The following is an 18,563-nucleotide window of genomic DNA, read 5'->3' on the forward strand; positions in this document are numbered from 1 at the left end:
GCAGGATAGAAAATATATAACCGCAGCATATAAATTGATAAAAGAGAGGAAGTACAACAATTATATTCTTTTATCGAGTTACTGGAGGGAGAAATTGATATTGTCAGATGACAATAAGATATTGGAGGCATTTAGTTTAACATTAAAGTCCGTATCCCTTCAAAAATTGGTATTTATGCAGCTGATGATATTTAACAACGCATACTATACTCGTCTCACTCTTCACAAATTTGATGCGAAGAATTCACCCAAATGCCCACAATGCTTAGATCAGACAGCGGATTTGCTTCACATGTTCTGGAGTTGTAAGTGCATTTATAAATTGTGGAATTCACTAAAATTGCAGTTACAAAAAATGGGCTACCAAATCTCAACACTCTCTTGGGAGTTTATGATTCTTCATATTCCCCCGGAGAATTTAGATAAATCAAAAAGGATTGTAATTATGAATATTTGCTTATTAATGAAATTATATATAGCCAAGAATTGGTTGAACCCAGCCCAGACATCGTGGGAAAATTTCAGATTGTTGGCAATAAAACACATCTTAGCGCACAAACTACATCTTAGCGCATAAACTGTTAATTAGTGACCATAAGAAACATATCAAAAATATAAAAATATGGGAGCAAATTTTTAATATTGTGTTGACTTAGAGGTTCCTATCCACTTTTTCTCGGGACCCAGAGTACAGTGTAAAATCAATCTTAGACTAGATAGAGGAGGTAGAGAAAATACAGATTGTTGGCTTTGATTTGTTAATGTTGTTTTTTTTTTCCTTTTGATTGTTAGTGCTGTACCTATGATCAATACATGAGGTTAACATATAATGTGAAGTTAACCAATGGAAGCATTTTGTATATATTGTACATAGTGTGTGAATTTGTAATATGGTTGTGAAAAACAATAAAAAATGATTATTGAAAAAAAAAAATAGCACATACAGAGAAATTGTTCTTTCTTAGTTATTGGGCAGTAACTTTATATATTGGTCAAACATTTCCTTTATGAATATTGCATACCTTGGGAATGCAGTACCCCATAATATCTACATCTCGTATCATCTGTCGAGGTAGCCCAGTTGGAACAATATCAGCATATCGCTGAACTTCGTGGATAACTGCATCTGTAAAGGGCAAGTTCACTCTGTCTTCAGTCTTAATATTTTTCTCTTTTCCAATCACCTTTTCGATTTCGTCATGGATTTTATCTGAAAAGAATGAGCACCACACATTACATCTTCCAGTACAAATATCTCCAATTACACAATAAAAGCAGGTGTTCATATATTTCTTACATAACATTTATATATGTGAGGAACATTCATAAACAAACCACTTTTAGGCAAAACACTTAGCCTTGGAAGAAAATATAGGAGCACCACGGCACAAAAGAGTGGCACCTGGCCGTGGTGTAGTAATGGAGGCAAAGACCACACTACAAAAGCATGCATAAGGTATAAAGGAAGTGAAATAATTTGTGCTGCTTTTTGAACATTTAGAATCTAGGACATTATCAAGTTCCACTACATGATGGACACAGGGGGATGTTATGAAAAGGTGTGCCCCTTGAAAAAGACTAGTTTTTCCCCACTAACTTACATCAAAATGCCAAATGGGAAGCATACTAACCCCTATACATTTGTATATATATATATATATATATATATATATATATATATATATATATATATATATATATATATATGAATGTGATATGGTGTATGTGTGCATGTACTATTGGAAATCATAGGAAACATAGCTATTAGACCAGAGGCCATGTTTGCATTGTCAATAGGCATCTTCAGGCTCTACCAACCTCCTTTTCAGTGAGGGAAAGGCCTGTAAGTCTCAGAGTGTATTTTAGAGCACCTATTTTAGAGCACCTATCCATTTGTCTAAGCTATGTTTGAAGACAAAGAAGCAATCACACTACTTGACATTCAAGGCTTGTCTACTACAGAACAAGGGGAGGTGTTTGGTGATGAACCTGTCTCTCCATCTAGATTCATTTATTCCCTGATGTAGATTCAGATCTCTTGTTCTAGTGCAGGCTATGCAATCTGACACATTGAGCAAAAGGGGGTCCCTGAGGGCATGGAAAGCAAGGCATAGGTCTTCCCTCAAAAGTTTATGTGACACCAAGTTCAAGAAGAGGGTCTTCAGTTTCTCCTGATAGCTAATATTTCTGAGGTCTGAGATTATTTTGGTTAGGAATCTCTGCAGTCTTTTCAGTTTTTTGATATCCCTAGTGAGATGTATATCAAAGGGTGCATTCAATTTTATAATGCATCTAACCATGGTAGAACACATAAGAATAATAACTTGCTTGGTTTTGAAAAATGTGCCCTTGGCAATTAATTATGATACACAAAAGGACCTCCTGACTATGATTACTACATGCTAATCAAAGGAGAAGGAGTCATCTACTCAAATGTCCACGTCTCTAATGACAGAGTCATTAGAAAGTGGGATGCCACTGAAGCAATAGGTAGTATTTTGTTATTTTCCGAAGGAGATGATACTGCATTTCCTAGCATTTAATTTGACACCTTTCTCGGTTCACCAGTTGTTAATGTGTGATAATTTCACTTGAAGGTAATACATATTGTTTGTTGATAGGACAACTACACCCAGCCTACAACCATCTGCAAAACTAGACAGCCAGAAATCTTTGTTGTCCATAATGATATCAAAGAAATAAAGTCCAAAAGGAGGGTGTTCAATACTGACCCCTGGTGAATGCCACTAGTCACCTTTCCCTTATTTGAGGAGGCATCATCAACCATTAGAATATCCATTCTGTCCATGAGCTGTTTGACTGCATAATGATCTATGCTTAAGGATATTAGTTTGTTTATCATCCTGTCATGAGGTGGGTATGATAGTTTCAGGGGAGAAGTTTGTAGCAAACATTTTAACCGATATGTTGGCGATGTCTTTAGGATTTCAATAAGAGGTGCCATTATTGATAAGTTATGAGTAGTTATGTGAATTATTCCTTAGTTTTCTGACATAGTTGAAGAAGGACTTATTATTATCTGTTACCTCAGAAACAAGCCTTCATCCAAGGGTGACTTTGCTGGTCTTAACAGCTGCCTTCATTTCTTTGTGAGGTGTTTTAAATTCTGTCTTCCAAAGTAATCTGAGCAGTTTCTTCCTTCTGTTGCAAAGTCTATTTACAGCTACTAACCACCAGAAGCTTTGTTGTTAAACTTGCCAATGTATTTGGTCATGTTGGGGACAGTCCTATTAATGCATTTTTCTAAATGAGAATAAAGGTCCTTAGTAAATGTGGCTAGATATCCCAGTTCTATACTGGGGTATACAGGAGAATTTTGTTACACAACTGCAAAAAGTTAGCTTTTTTGAAGTCTCTAAAACAGGTGATGTTAGTAACCATGGAAGAGAATGTTCTAAAGGTAAAGGTAACCAGTTAGAGATCAAACTTAACAGCTGAGCAATTAACCTTGGGCAGTGAGCAGGTTTGAGTTATATTTGGAATAACTAGTTCCAGAATATATCTGCCCCTGTTGGGGTTACTGACAGTTTGATCCAGGGAATTCTCATTTACCCAGTCTAAGAAACATTGTACATAACTGATACTAGAAGAATAAATATTTCAGTCTATGGATGGGTAGTTGAAGTCATGGAGGATTAGAGATCAATCTATAATTGAGATGTTTTCGAGGAATGGTAGAAAGTTATAATGGTCATGTAGGCACATGGAAGGGGACATGGAACAAGCTATAACTGGAGGATCCAATTTACCTAGTGTAAGCTGGGGTTCAGTGAGCTTATTGGTAGAGTCAATAGGTATCTCCTCAGAAGGGATGGAATACTTGATGAAAACTGAGACCTTGTGCCATGTCCAGGGAGCCTGAAGGCATTAAATGACTAAGTTTGTAGATGGCGGGAAGCTTGGAGCAGTCCTTGAATTCCCAAATGAGTTGGCCATCTTGCAGGAAGGTTTGTCCCAAATAAATAACTGGTGCTAAACTCATGGACTGAAGCTGAATGTCAAAAAATGCATTATTGTATCCTTTGGGAAGCCATCTTCCTAGGGAACTACCACATTGACAATACTCCCCTAAGAGATGACCCAGTTGTTTAGGATTTGGGAACTGATGTGGAAGGTGACCTAACCTTTGACCAACATGCGTCTATTGTTGTAAGAAAGTGAACAGCTCATAAACACAGGATTTGTGTTTAGATCTAGGGATGTCATTGTCTCCCTTTCCTCGGCCCTCATTAGGCTAATCATTGAATATAATGCCCTCTTTGGCAAGTATCTGTCCAGACACATGCAACAACTGGAAACCCCAGGGAAAAAACATACTAAAAGGATACAAGGCCTAAAAAGCATGTCAAAGCCCTGACACTATACTTGGTATCCTATATACTCCGAAGAGGTGACCTGTGGCTGACATACAAGGCATCCTCTGACCCATTACTGGTGGATTTTACTGCACATCAGTGAGTCAAATAGCATCAGAAATACTTAATCTATGGATCTAAACCTCTTCTGCAACATCAACAGAATGGTTTGGAGGGACAGGTATACCTCACACAGGATACACAAGTACACAAGTCAAAAAATGGTATAAGCCAGACAGTACATGATTCACACACACACACACACACACACACACACACACACACACACACACACACACACACACACACACACACACACACACATACTTACCAGAATCAGGATTAGAACTCCTGTCTATTTAGTTATGTCTACTATAGTGTTATGCAGTTACCGCATGCGCTACAGACCATACTGAACTTTCACATGGCCAAAGCTGCTGATAACTGTACAACTGAGGTAAAGTATTGCAGGTGGCAGAAAGTCTGCCTTCTGTTCCACCCATACATCATGCTAGTTCTTTCTTTCTTGCACTTCAAATAGCGTTATGGCTTGGCACTTCACCAAGTTATTGTATCAAGAAGTGTGACACATCTGGGAGCTGTCAGCAGTACTCATTCATCATAGAAGTAGCCTCAGTACTTACTAGTTATGTCCACCCCTCCTGGCATGATTGAAGGGCAGTTTACTGTGCTTTCACCCATTAACATGGTGCACTTGTCTGTTCTGAGGCACTGTTGCAACTGCCTCATGTACACAGACACATATACACACACACACACACACACACACACACACACACACACACACACACACACACACACACACACACACACACACACACACACACACACACACACCCTGCACCTGTCGCCCTTAGGATTCCGGATACTGGCGAAGGCTCTTGCCACCCCTATAGTGCCTTTTTTAGGCAAGGTTCAAATGACAAATTCACCACCGTAACAGGTACAAGCAAGCAAAATCTGATGATAATGCTTCTCAATGCTAGAAGTCTAAACCTCAAAATGCACTCACTTGAGGCACTCCTTAAAATGGAGAACACTGACATCTGTGCAGTGACAGAGACCTGGTTCAAAGCTCCAGAGAGCACCCTTGCATTACCAGGCTACAATTCATACCACACCTTTGGGCCACCTAACCTAGAATGAAGCACTAAAGGCGGAGGCATGTCCATATTCATTAAGGATATCCACACCTCCAGGCTAGTTGCACAGCATAATGCATCCGAGATTATCCAAGTGCAACTAACTCTGGGCAAGACCACAATCCAAATTGTAGCTTGCTACAGACCCCCCACCATGCCCCAGGATTCCCACTCCTCATTTCTTGATACACTGGAAAGTATTAGGGTACAGCCCAACACCCTAATAATGGGCGATTTCAACTATCCCACCATTAACTGGGAAAACTACTCATGTACCAACTCTTTTGCTCAACGTTTTCTAGAATTCATAAATTCCAATGCATTGGATCAACTTATTCACATCCCCACCAGGGGCAGCAATATCCTAGACCTGGTCATTACCAACATGGGAAACCAGTGTTCCACACCAGAGGTAAATTCCTCATTGGTCAGATCCGACCACAAGCTAATCAGCCTAGACATCCACATCCCAGCCCCACCCCCAATTAGGGAAACCATTGTAAAAAACTTCTCCAAAGCCAACTTCACACTTCTTAAGACAGAAGTGGTAAACTTCATGACACCCACGCAGACGGACAATAGAGGTATGACTGCTGAATCCTACACAAATGCACTTTATAAGCACTTACACGAGTGCATGGATCATGCTATCCCTAATAGAACCAAGATGTTATCTTTCAAAAAAAGGAAGCCAATCTGGTGGTCCTCTGCCATAAACAAACTCTACAACAGAAGAAAGAAAGTGTTGCAAAAAAGAGTAAAATCCCATGACTGGAGGAACTCCCTGGTCAACCTCAGTAAAAAGCTGAGATCCCTCATAAAATCCTCCAAAGCTAGTTACGAAAACAAAATTGCCACTGACTCAAAAGACAACCACAAAGCATTCTATAGCTATGTCAAGATTCTCAATGGGAACACTCAGATCTGCTCTGAGTTACAGCACAATGGCACTAAATATAAAGAACCAACTGATATTGCCAACATCCTAGCAGATAGGTACAGTGTTAACTTTACCCCCCTCTCACCCCCTAGAAGGCCCATCTCTATACCGGAAGAATGCAAAGTTCCTATAATCACGGCTGCACAGGTAAAAAACACACTCTCCAAAGCCAAGAACACAGCATCCATGGGACCTGACAATATCCCAGGCTGCATTCTACAGGAACTACAGAATGAACTGGCACCCTACCTATGTACCATGTTCAATCAGGACCCAGGGAACTACCGCCCCATTAGCCTGATGAGCTTGGTCTGCAAGGCCATGGAACATATCATCGTGGAACTCATAAACAAAGACATTGGTAATCTCCAAACTCTGGATCCTACCCAGTTTGGATTTGTAAAAGGCAGATCATGTCTCCTAAATCTGATTGACTTCTTTGAAGCAGTCACCAAAGCCATAGATGAGGGTAAAATGGTTCACACAGCTTATCTAGATCTCGCCATGGCTTTCGACACCGTCCCCCACTCTGGAATTATAGATAAGCTCAATAAACTAGGTATAAATCCCTGTCACAAGATGGGTTGCCAACTGGCTCACGGACAGAACCCCCACTGTGAAAGTAGCGGATTCCAAATCCGACTTCAGACCAGTGACAAGTGGAGTACCACAGGGTTCAGTCCTGGGTCCTCTCCTGTTTGGTATCTACATCTCTGAAGTGCAGGTTAACACAGAAGGTCTTTGGCTAACAAAGTTTGCAGATGACTGCAAACTAGGAGCCATAATCGAAACTCCTAACGATGTGGACAAACTACAAAAGGGCCTCACTGAGACAGATACCTGGTGTCAAAGCCATGGCCTGAAGCTCAATCCCAAAAAGTGTATTGTCATCCCCTTTGGTAAAAACTCTGTACCCATGAACTACCACATAGCTGGTAGTCTACTTAATGCCGAAAATGTGATAAGAGACCTTGGAACACAGGTGGACAGTTGTCTCTCCTTTAATAATCACATTGCCACAGTGGTCAGGAAATCCTTCTATGTGGCTCATCTCATCACAAAAGGATTCTCATCCAGAAAAAAAAAGGTCACTGTTCCCCTCTACTCATCACTCATTAGACCCATTATAGAGTACAATACCCCTTTTGGTATGTACCTCACAAGACATCTACAACAACTGGAAAGACCACAGAAATACCTCACAAAGAGGATTACTGGCCTCAAACAGATGCCCTACGCAGACCGTCTCAAAAAATTACAGCTTTACTCCATCGCATATCGCCTACTCAGGGGCGATCTCTGCCTAACATGCAAATCTATGTCAAACCCAGAGCTGCTGGACATGCTCCACTTAAAGAAATCCCAATCCCTCCAAGCTACATGCTCTAGGGACCTAAACCTTGTCACCACAATAAACAGAACATGCTTGAGGGATAGATTCCTGTCCCAGAGACTTCCCATACTCTGAAACAGACTACCTATCTATGTCAAACAGAGCTCCTCATTAGCACTCTTCAAGAAAAATCTTGATGATTGGATGGGAAATGGGAAATTCACCCCAGGGATCACTTCTGTGGCTCTGCTCGACAGGGGCACAGGAAAATAATTTTCTTGGGTGGCGAAAGCCAGGGTACATTTTTTGGCTAGGCTTATATAGGCCCTAAGGCCAATAGCCTAGTACCTACCTATGAACCTATGAACAGACAACCCTCCCCTCTAAACACCAAACACTCAGACCTGTGAGAGTTACCCATATATCACCCAATGTTGACATATGCAGTCTCCAGCAAAGACTGGACTAGCAGGTCAAGAAGATAAGATCAATACCTGCACCACACCATGTGGAACACATAGCTCACCATGACACCCACTTTGACAGCCTTGACATATAATGAAAAGCCACACACCCACCTTCACAGAGGCACTCAATGGACATTTACCTAAACAGCACAGACCAGCAAGACAGACACCCATTCATATACTGTGACATAGCACATGCCAAGGGACACATATTTAACCTACACAGTATGTCCCTCAACCTAAGCTCCTAAGGCTAATCACCTTGCACAATACAGTGATCATGGGTAACTCAGTACTGAGGCACGCACATATCCCACTCACTAAGTTGAATATGGAGCAGGTAACAGCCAAATATCAATCACATGCCAGCATCCAACACATGACACAGCCAGTCATGGTACTTCACAACAACTATGAGTATCACGCTGTATCCATGTGAGTGTGAATGACTTAGGACACACCTCCCTGGACTAGATGACAAGAGACATGGATGAACTCTCTGATTATGTGGTCCAGGCAGGTGTGACTGAGCAGTGTACTGCAGTCACCCAAAATTATGCTGTGGTACTATCAACAGATGATTGACTGCAACATTGGCTTATGTGTTTTTGTGTCATTCTCAGGGGATCCAGCACCTTTCTGCTTGTGATGACATGAGTGACAGAACCCAATGACTTGCCACAGATATCCTACATCTGTCAGCGCTGGGTTTCCAGGTATTGGCTAAGTGTCTTGCCACCCCTAGGATGCCTTATTAGGCAGTGTTCCTAATGTAATTACCACCATGACAGCTAGACATGTATGCAATCTGAGGGTCATGCTGTTCAACAGTAGACATCTAACTATCAGGATGCAGTCACTCAAAGCACTTGTTGGAGTGGAGGACACATGTCTGCTGTAATAGAGAGGTGGTTCACAGCAGCAGACAGCATCTCTGCAGTATCAGGCTATGATGCATTCCACAGCTGTCACCCCCCCAAACATGGACCATACCTCCACAGGTGGTGTTGTCTCCATATTCATTATGGCTAGGAACACCTCCAGACTAGTATCCCAGCATAATGCATTGGAGATACGTCCAGTACAACTGCCTTGGGGTAATACTGCAATCCAGACCATAGCCTACTATGGGTCCACACTGATGTCTCTAGACTGTCAATGCACATTCCTCAACACCTTGCCATCTATGATGGTCCAACGCAGCATTGACATAGTATGAGACTTCAAGTACCCCTCCATCACCTGGGGAAAGTAGCTATGTGCCAGTACAGCTTCTGGGATTTATAATTTCCAATGCCCTAGACAAGCTCATACTGACCCCCAGTAGAGGATGCAACAACCTTGACCTGTGTTGACTATTTAAATATGGGACTGTTGCTCATCCACAGTTGTCAGTCCCTGCATGGTGAGATCCACACAGGCTGTAATCAACATGAAACTTAACATGTCAGCCACACTCCCACAAAGGTAACCACCTTCCAAAACCTCTCCAAAGCTGGCTTTGCAGTCATGAAAACAGGGTGAATGACTTCACTGCACCCATGGCAATGGGAAATAGCTGCATGACTGTAGAATCATACACGTATGCACTGTACAAACAGGTACATGAATGCATGGTACTAGCCAGAGCCAACAGAACACAGACACTGTCCTCCAAACAGTGGGAGACAGTTTGATGGTCCCCTGCCATTACTAAAGTGTACATCAGAAGGAGGACACTGTTGCAGAGAAAGGTGGTGTCCCATGACTGCTGAACTCCCTTATTCACCTCAAACACAACTTTGTATCCCTCATAGAATCCCCTACAGGTATCTATGATGGCAGACATGCAGCAGACACTGACGACAATCATAACAGCCTTTGATAGTTACATCAACAATATCCACAGCATTAAACACAGGTGCTGTGGGTTACTGCACAATGCTAATACCTATCCTGAGACAACAGATATTAGCCACAGTCTTGGCAACACATTCAGTGCCAGCTTTACCCTTCTCTCCCCCCACAAGTGAAGTGCTGAGTGAATGTGTTCTCACATGCTGTATCCTGTTTCTGTTCTAGGCACCTGTGTGTCACCAGGATGTGGTCCTGCAGCAAGACCAAGGGGTATGGCAGTGTGGTAACACATCCACCATGTCTTATGCAGGGTATGGCTGTATCTATATGGAATGCCCTAGTCTGTAACACAGTGATTGCATATGTCTCACATATTATAGGGCTGAGGGTTGTACATAGGTATATGTTGATATACAACATCTGTTGTAGAGTGGAGAATGGTATGTGTTGTGGTTTGGACACACCTCCAATTGCTAATAACCACAGCCACAGGGATATTCATCAAGCAAACACACTGAGATTACTATTCACACACACACACACACACACACACACACACACACACACACACACACACACACACACACACACACACACACACACACACATACACACACACACACATCTGCCAGTACTGACATCCATAGGTTCATTGCTTCATAGGTGTGTAGTAGGTGAATGGGCCTGAAAGCTCTACAAGGCTAGCCCAAGGGAATACCCTAGCATCAGGCCACATGACAATAGTCCCTAGTGTGGCTCAGGAGTATAGTCACTGGAGTGATCCCCAGGGATGGGAATTATATTCCCCATCCACTCATCCAGATTTCTATTGTGGGTGGCCAGTGATGTGCACTGCTTCACATGTATATGATTTATATTCCATAACATGGACAGTGTCTGGGTTGTGCACATGTCCCACATGCATGTTGTTTGAAGTGTGGAAGTGTGCTTAAGGTCTCTGGGGTATGTTGTGTGGACAGATTGGTATCCTCAAAAGTAACATTCCTGACAGTTTACTTAGACATGGCTGTGTAACTGAGGTAGTGACTGAAGCTTCATAGACAATATGATAAGGGGATTCATTGGCGTTATCAGAGTCTGTCCATACAGGGCATGTGTCTAAGGCATGGTAATCCCTTTGTGGGGTACATTTGCAGACTCTACAGTGGTAAAAGGGCCACTGTACACATTGATTGGGCTACTAAGGGGATGGAACAGGGTACCATGTACTTTTACTTGCTGGATAACACACAGTCAGGAGATGTAACACATCAAAGTACTTTCTGATGTCAGTGGCACTGTTGTGGTCAACAGGCAGCTGACAGTCAATCTGTGTTCCCCATTCTGTTATAATAACATCACTGTTCAGTGGACTACCACCACTTTATTATGTCATGTGAGCCATGGTGTTCCCAAAGGTAATGGCGGCACATCTCTTGGCATTGAGGTAATGTCCAGGGTTCTGAAAACAGTCATAGGTGTCAAGTGGCCTTTGGGTGTGATGTCAACATCACATGGATTGAGAATGCTACCACCACCTTACTGTTGTATGCACACATTATCAGCCAGGATGCCCTTTGTTCTCCTGCACCTCAGAAGGGTAGATCCCAAACATGAGAGGACATGGGTCGATATCCTGTGTGACACCAGTCATGTCCGGTCATTGGTTTGACATGGAGTCCACTGCAATCACATCGTGGGTACTATCTGCGAGTCAGTTTTCAGGAGATCTACTAATATAGTTGTTGCTGCCTAGCCAAGTGTGTTTGTGTATGATTCCTGGGTGGACAGTGGTCTCTGAGTATTAGAAGGGTTGCCTATATTGTTAACAGATCCATACTGTCACATAGTCATTGCACATGGCACTGCACATTTAGGGCTGTGGATTGTCTACACCAACACCTATGGTGTTTGACAACTGTTGGCCTTGTAATGTAGACATTGGGACATATACTAGGTCCGCAATATAAAAATTTAGCAAAGCCCACCCCCCAATGGATCCTGTTATTACACAATCACACCAACACCCACCAAAGGATACTGATGACAGACGGAGACACACACTTGCTAGGACTGAGTTTCAAACCCTTACCTCTCTATGTATTGCTATTACAGTGTGTGACCCCCATGCCCTAGTCCAGCAATCAAGGAGCCTCAATCCTCACCACTAACACCAGAGAGGGCATCTCATATATGAGGAAAGGATAACAAATACACACAGTAAAGTGCAATTTCCCTTAAGAGCACACAGAGATCACAGTCAGTCTGGGGCTGGTCCCTCCCTTGCTCCCCAGGTCCCCAATAAGACTCCCCACTGGCACAGCTATAGGGTCTAGATCTCAGCCTAGTGGGCAAGCTAAAATCTCCAGCACCCTCTCTGTCCAACCAGTGCTTCGTGTCCCTGCCCAAGTAGCTGACACACACACACTTTGAGAAAAGAGTTTACACAACCACACAGACACTTCTGGGGAAGGCTGGCAAAGGTTCTCCAGCTGTGCCCCTTTTACCCAGACTATATGGTAGTACCAGCTGCCACCACCCACTAATAATTATCAGCTACTCAAAGGCCCTTAAAAGGGTGTCCAATTATGACTGTGCAATATTATTATCCAATTGGTAGATGTGACTAAACAATCTCAAGGCTTATTAGAGTGACCTGGTACAGGATCCTTATATACATGCAATGTACTCTTGGAGCTTAACTTATCTCTACACAAAACAGCCACAGTTAAAAGGTTTTAAAATATTTAATAATAAATAATTAAAACCACAAGACAATACTTTCTACTACACAGTCAGTGCTAGTCAAGAGTTCAGAGATTACACAGAAATACTTAAAATAAATCAGTAGTATATTTCTGACATCACGGAAAAACATAGTCTAAGCTTTCTAATTTCTAGATCTCTAAAAGAAAACACAAGTCTAAGATAACTTACATAAGACAACAGGCAGTGCTGATGAGTTGGAAGAACAAGACAAAAATGCTTAATGCCTTCTGATTCTCTCTCTGTTTAAATTACTATTGCAGTTCTGATAAACATTACATCATCTTTTTACACTTTCCTGGAGTTCCCAGACTACACATTAACTACATTTACATTCTTAACATCTCCCTTTTGTTATCTTGCAGCTGGTCAGGAACAGAGCAATAAAAATACATTTGCATGTTTAAATCTAGTAATTTAACTCTTGGTTAAAACAATAGAAACAATTTCTTCATCTAGACTTTTTGGCACCACTGTCCACTTCAAAGGGTCACCACAGGTCTTACCTTAGTCAGTAGAGTGCACTGTTGTCACATTTATTTCCAGTTCCCCATGTAACAGTATTTCTTTACATTTAAGACAACAAGCCTGTAGTTTACATTCATATTTACAAATTATATAATTATCTGCCCAATTCTATCTGGCTAGGCTGCCAGCCTTCACCCATCTCTACCAAAGTCTTCACATTTCTCCTCCCCTTAGAATTCAAGCTAGTTTTTCATGTGACCCTTGAGAAACACCGCTTGAGAAGTTTAGGTCTATCTGAGTGTACCTACCCCATCCCCTGTCTTGAGAGCCCACCTGCATTGGCATTGCTACTCCCACTGCAGTGCTGCACTGAGATATCATATGCTTGCAACCCTAGGCTCCATCTTAGCAACTTGGCATTTTGCTGGCTCTGTTTAACCATATTAGGGAGTTGTGATCTGTCATAACAGTGAATTTCCTTCCATACAGTTAAGGCTGAAGTTTCTACAGTGCCCATACTATGGCTAGACATTCCTTTTCTACAGCTGCATAGCATCCCCTCTGGTTCGGAGCCTACGACTGAGATAAACCACTGGGTGCTCTTCCCCTCTGAAGAAATCTGGCTAAGTACAGCCCCCACCCCATGGTTTGAAGCATCCACCTACACAACAAATTATTTGCTGTAATCTGGACTAGCTAACACAGGGGGTCCTCCCAAAGCTTCTTTAATCTTCTGGAATGCCTGCTCACATGCTGGGGTCCACACTACCTTATCTGGCCTGTTCTTCCTTGTCATGTCTGTGAGGGGAGCAGCTATGGTACTACAAATGGGGACAAACTTTCTATAGTACCCTGCTGTCCTTAAAAATGACCTCACCTGTTTTTAGTAACAGGTGCAGGCCATGCCTGAATAGCTTCCACTTTGGTAGGTTCTGGCCTTATCTTACCACTCCCCACTCTATGTCCTATGTAGGAGACCTCCACCATACCAACCTGACATTTGCTCGGCTTATTGGTCAACCCTGCCCTCTGTAGTCTGCCCAGCACCTCCCTGACATGCTGAAGGTGCTCTGGCCAGGAATGGCTGTAGATGGCAATATCATCAAGGTAAGCAAGGGCAAATCCTCCGGCTCCTACTAGGATATGATCTACCAGCCTCTGGAAAGTTGCTGGGGTATTCTTCATCCCAAAGGGCATCTTTGTGAACTCACACAAGCCAAAAGGAGTCACAAAGGCTGACTTCTCTCTAGCACTGGGAGTCAAGGGCACCTGCCAGTAACCCTTGGTAAGATCAATGGTTGTAAGATACTAAGCCCCATCCAGCTGCTCTAGGGCTTCATCTGTCCTAGGCATGGGGTAAGCATCCGACTATGTGTGACTATTTAATTTCCTGTAGTCCTCACAGAACCTGGTGCTGCCATCCTTCTTTGGCACCAGCACTGGGTAGGACCAGGGACTGTTGGACTCTTGAATCACCCCTAGTTCCTACATCTCCTGTGCCTCCTCCCTCAGGGTCTGTCTGACTCTCTCAGGCACCCTATAAGGGGCCTGCCTAATAGGCCTTTGTTGTCCTGTATCCACCTGGTGCTGCACCAGGTGGCTGCACCCTGGTTTCCCAGTGAACATGTCTCCAAACTCCTGCAACACTGCTCGGATTTCTCAAATCTGGGTAGGAGATAGCTGCTGGGACATTGCTACCCCTTCCACTGAGGTGTCAGCCTGAGCCTTATTGAGGAGATCAGTCCCCAGATCTCCCTCAGACTCCTCCTGCAATCCACTGCAAATGTTCAGCACAAGGGCATCCCTATCATGGTAAGATTTCATCATGCTAACATGGTACAATTTGGCCCCTGCTGTCTGCCTAGCAGTTTCACCATGTAGTTAACATCACTTACCTTTCTTTTCACCTTGTAGGGTCCCTCCCAAGCTGCTTGCAGCTTGTTTTGTCTGACAGGAATGAGAACCATTACCTGCTGCCTCACAGCATTCTCTCTAGCTTAAGCATTCCTGTCATACCACACCTTTTTCTGTTGTTGGGCTTCTGCCAGGTTCTTCTGGGCCAAGCCCATGAGTTCCCTGAGCCTTGTCCTGAGGTTTAGGACATATGCTACAATAGACTCCTTGTGAGACTCGCACTCACTTTCCCACTCATCTCGAATTAAATCTAGAGGTCCCCTCACCCTATGCCCATACAGCAACTCAAAGGGTGTAAAACCTGTGGATTCCCGGGGAACCTCTCTGTAAGCAAACAACAGATGGGGCAAATATTTGTCCCACTCCCACTTAAACTGATCTGCAAATGCCCGTAGCATGGACTTGATTTTAGAGTTTAACCTCTCAACAAGACCATTAGTCTGAGGATGGTAGGGGGCTGGTCTTCATGTGCTTCACCCCACAGAACTTCCACAGACAAGCCAGCAGGTCTGACATGAAATTGGCACCTCTGTCAGTATTTCTTTTGGGAAACCTACCATGCTGAAAATCTCTAACAAAGCATTTGCCACCTTCTCTGCCTTAATGGAGGACAAAGCCAATGCCTCAGGGTATCGTGTAGCATAATCCACTACCACTAGAATATACCTGTTCCCTGTGGAATGTGGGGTACTCAGAGGACCCAAAATATCCATAGCAACCCTTTGAATTGGCTCCTCAATCACAGGCAAAGGCATCAGAGGAGCTCTCACCTTGTCACCTGCCTTGCCTACCTTTTGGCACTGCTCATAGGTCCTGCAGTACCCTGTTACATCTCTGGAAATTCCAGGCCAATAGAAGTTCTGCATAATACATCTCTTTGTATGTTTTATGCCCATATGACCTGCAAAGGGAATATCATGAGCTATGGCTAGAAGTGCCAGATGGTAGGCTCTAGGCACTACCGACTGCTGTACTCTCTCACCTTCTTGCCCTCCTTCAAGGGTCCACTCTCTGGATAGTAATCCTTTGTCCCAGTATGCAGATTCTCCCTTTCCTTGAGAATCAGGTGCCTTCCTAGCTACCTGCCTCAGGCCTTGCATTGTAGGGTTTGACTGTCTCAACTCTCTCCTTGGAACCCTTCCCAGCTCCCCTTCCACAGGAAATCTGGCATCCTCTGACAGTGGTGCCTCACTGTCAGCCTGGGTACTACTACCCACCTCTACCTTTGCAGTCACTCTGTCCAAGGGACCATCAGTACCCACAAGCAGCTGTGGCTCACCTTCAGTCTCACTGCTACAGCATAGCTCACTCCCAGAAGTAACCACCTCACCAGTCCTGGCTGCAAGTATGCAGTCTGTCTGGGTCTCCCCAGGCTACCAGACCCACATGCTTGTCTCCTAGTCTGACTGCATGTAACTGCATAAGCACATCTTAATGCCTCATCCAAATCCTTCCCTATCAGGACATCTGCAGGATGGTAGTTTATTACACGTGTTGTCTCAAGACAACCTACTATTGGCATTTTGTCTTTCCCACTTACTGGCTCCCTCACCTTTTTTTCCCCACCTTGCATCCATGGACACCTGCTTGCCACATGGCCCCACTGGTTGCATTTAAAACATTTAACCCTAGCTCCTGGACATGTACCTGGACTAGTGGCTTCCTCTACTACTGGTATATTCTGTTGTGGCAGTCTGTGCTGTCCACAATGGGTTCCTTTAGACCCATAAGTAGTACTGGGTATCCCCTTCCTGTGCAGAGCTGCCCTGCTTGCCAGGTATAAGTCCCCCTTCTTCCTCAACTCATCTGAAGTAGCACACTGTCTATCAGCTAACCAGATCCTCATGTCCTCAGGCAAAGTGCTAAGGGCTTGTTCCCTCACCAAGACATCTGCCAGCCATTCAAAGGTGGTGACCTGACATCCACTCACCCACCTATAGAAATAAGTGCTCAGTTCAGCAACATATCCACACACACTTTCATCTGCCTTGTGTCTATGCTCAAGAAACTTTTGCTATACATTTCACTTGCTAGCTTAAACAGTTCTAAAAGACTAATTTTACAGCAGTATAATCAAAACATGCAATGTCAGACATTTTGGACAGAACAGTTACAGCTTTACCATGGAGTAAGGGGGTCAGGAACCATACCCACAGCCCTTGGTCAACTTCATATTGTTTACATACCCTCTCAAATATATGAATGAAACTATCAAAATTATCCCCCTCTTTAAACTATGGAAGAAATGTACTGACCTTTTGTGCTTCTGGGGTCTAATTACTCCCTTCCCCATTACCTCCATGACTCTGGCAAAGAGTCAGCATCTCTTTTTCATGCTGCCTCTGCCTCTCTTGTTCCTCAGCTTGCACATGTAACAGTTTCTCATTCTACTCAGCCTGCAAATGTTTCAGTCTCTCATTTGCTTCTAATTCCACACACCTGGTCTCCAACTCAAGTCTCTTAAGCTCCAGCTGGATTTTTAAGTCCATTGCAGAAAGGTTGAGCTGTCCATTCTCCAAGGGAATTATATCTCCACTGCCAGTCTTATTGCCCACCTGGTTGCAGTTTTCTGATGCAGCTGTAACCAAGGGTGCAATAAGGTCTGCCTTAGTAAGGTTTCCATGCACCAATCCCCTAGCCTGGCACATCTCCACCAGCTGGCTCCTTTACAGCTTTCCATACTCCTCTGCTGACATGCTGCCTGCTCACTCTGACTAACTAAGCTAACAAAAGAAATAAAACAATTGTGATCTGAACTCTGAGTATTCACTGCATGGCTGATTTAGAGTACAAAACACCTTCAAAGCTCACTTTATACAAGCTACAGGATTAACTCTACCCACACCACTACACGCCAATTCATATTTGCCAACTATTTGATATGTGATGTGGATATCCCACCACTACCAAACAATTAATATGAGATGGATATCCCAATCAATGCTACCAATTAATATGTGATGCCCGTGCCCTGGCCCAACAATCAAGGAGCCTCAATCCTCACCACTAACACCAGAGAGGGCATCTCATATATGAGGAAAGGATAAGAAATGCACACAGCAAAGTGCAATTTCCCTTAAGTACACACAGAGATCACAGTCAGTTCGGTGCTAGTAGTTCCCTTGCTCCCCAGGTCCCCAATAAGACTCCCCACTGACACAGCTATAGGGTTTAGATCTCAGCCTAGTGGGCAGGCTAAAATCTCCAGCACCCTCTCTGTCCAACCAGTGTTTCGTGTTCCTGCCTAAGTAGCTGACATGCACACACTTTGAGATAAGAGTTTACACAACCACACAGACA

General features: G+C 43.4%; 1 protein-coding gene across 1 annotated transcript in view; it reads right to left on the bottom strand.

Moving 5' to 3' along the window:
* Nucleotides 1-18,563, bottom strand: part of LOC122797659 (cytochrome P450 2D15-like) — a 685,649-nt gene that overhangs the window by 76,004 nt on the left and 591,082 nt on the right. Inside the window, exon 7 of the mRNA XM_044066203.1 lies at nucleotides 1,023-1,210. Coding sequence (XP_043922138.1) covers nucleotides 1,023-1,210 — 188 coding nt within the window. The remainder of the gene's footprint in view (nucleotides 1-1,022; nucleotides 1,211-18,563) is intronic.

This window comes from Protopterus annectens, chromosome 1.part0 (genome assembly GCF_019279795.1).
Source record: "Protopterus annectens isolate FY-2018-M chromosome 1.part0, PAN1.0, whole genome shotgun sequence".
Taxonomy (NCBI): domain Eukaryota; kingdom Metazoa; phylum Chordata; order Ceratodontiformes; family Protopteridae; genus Protopterus; species Protopterus annectens.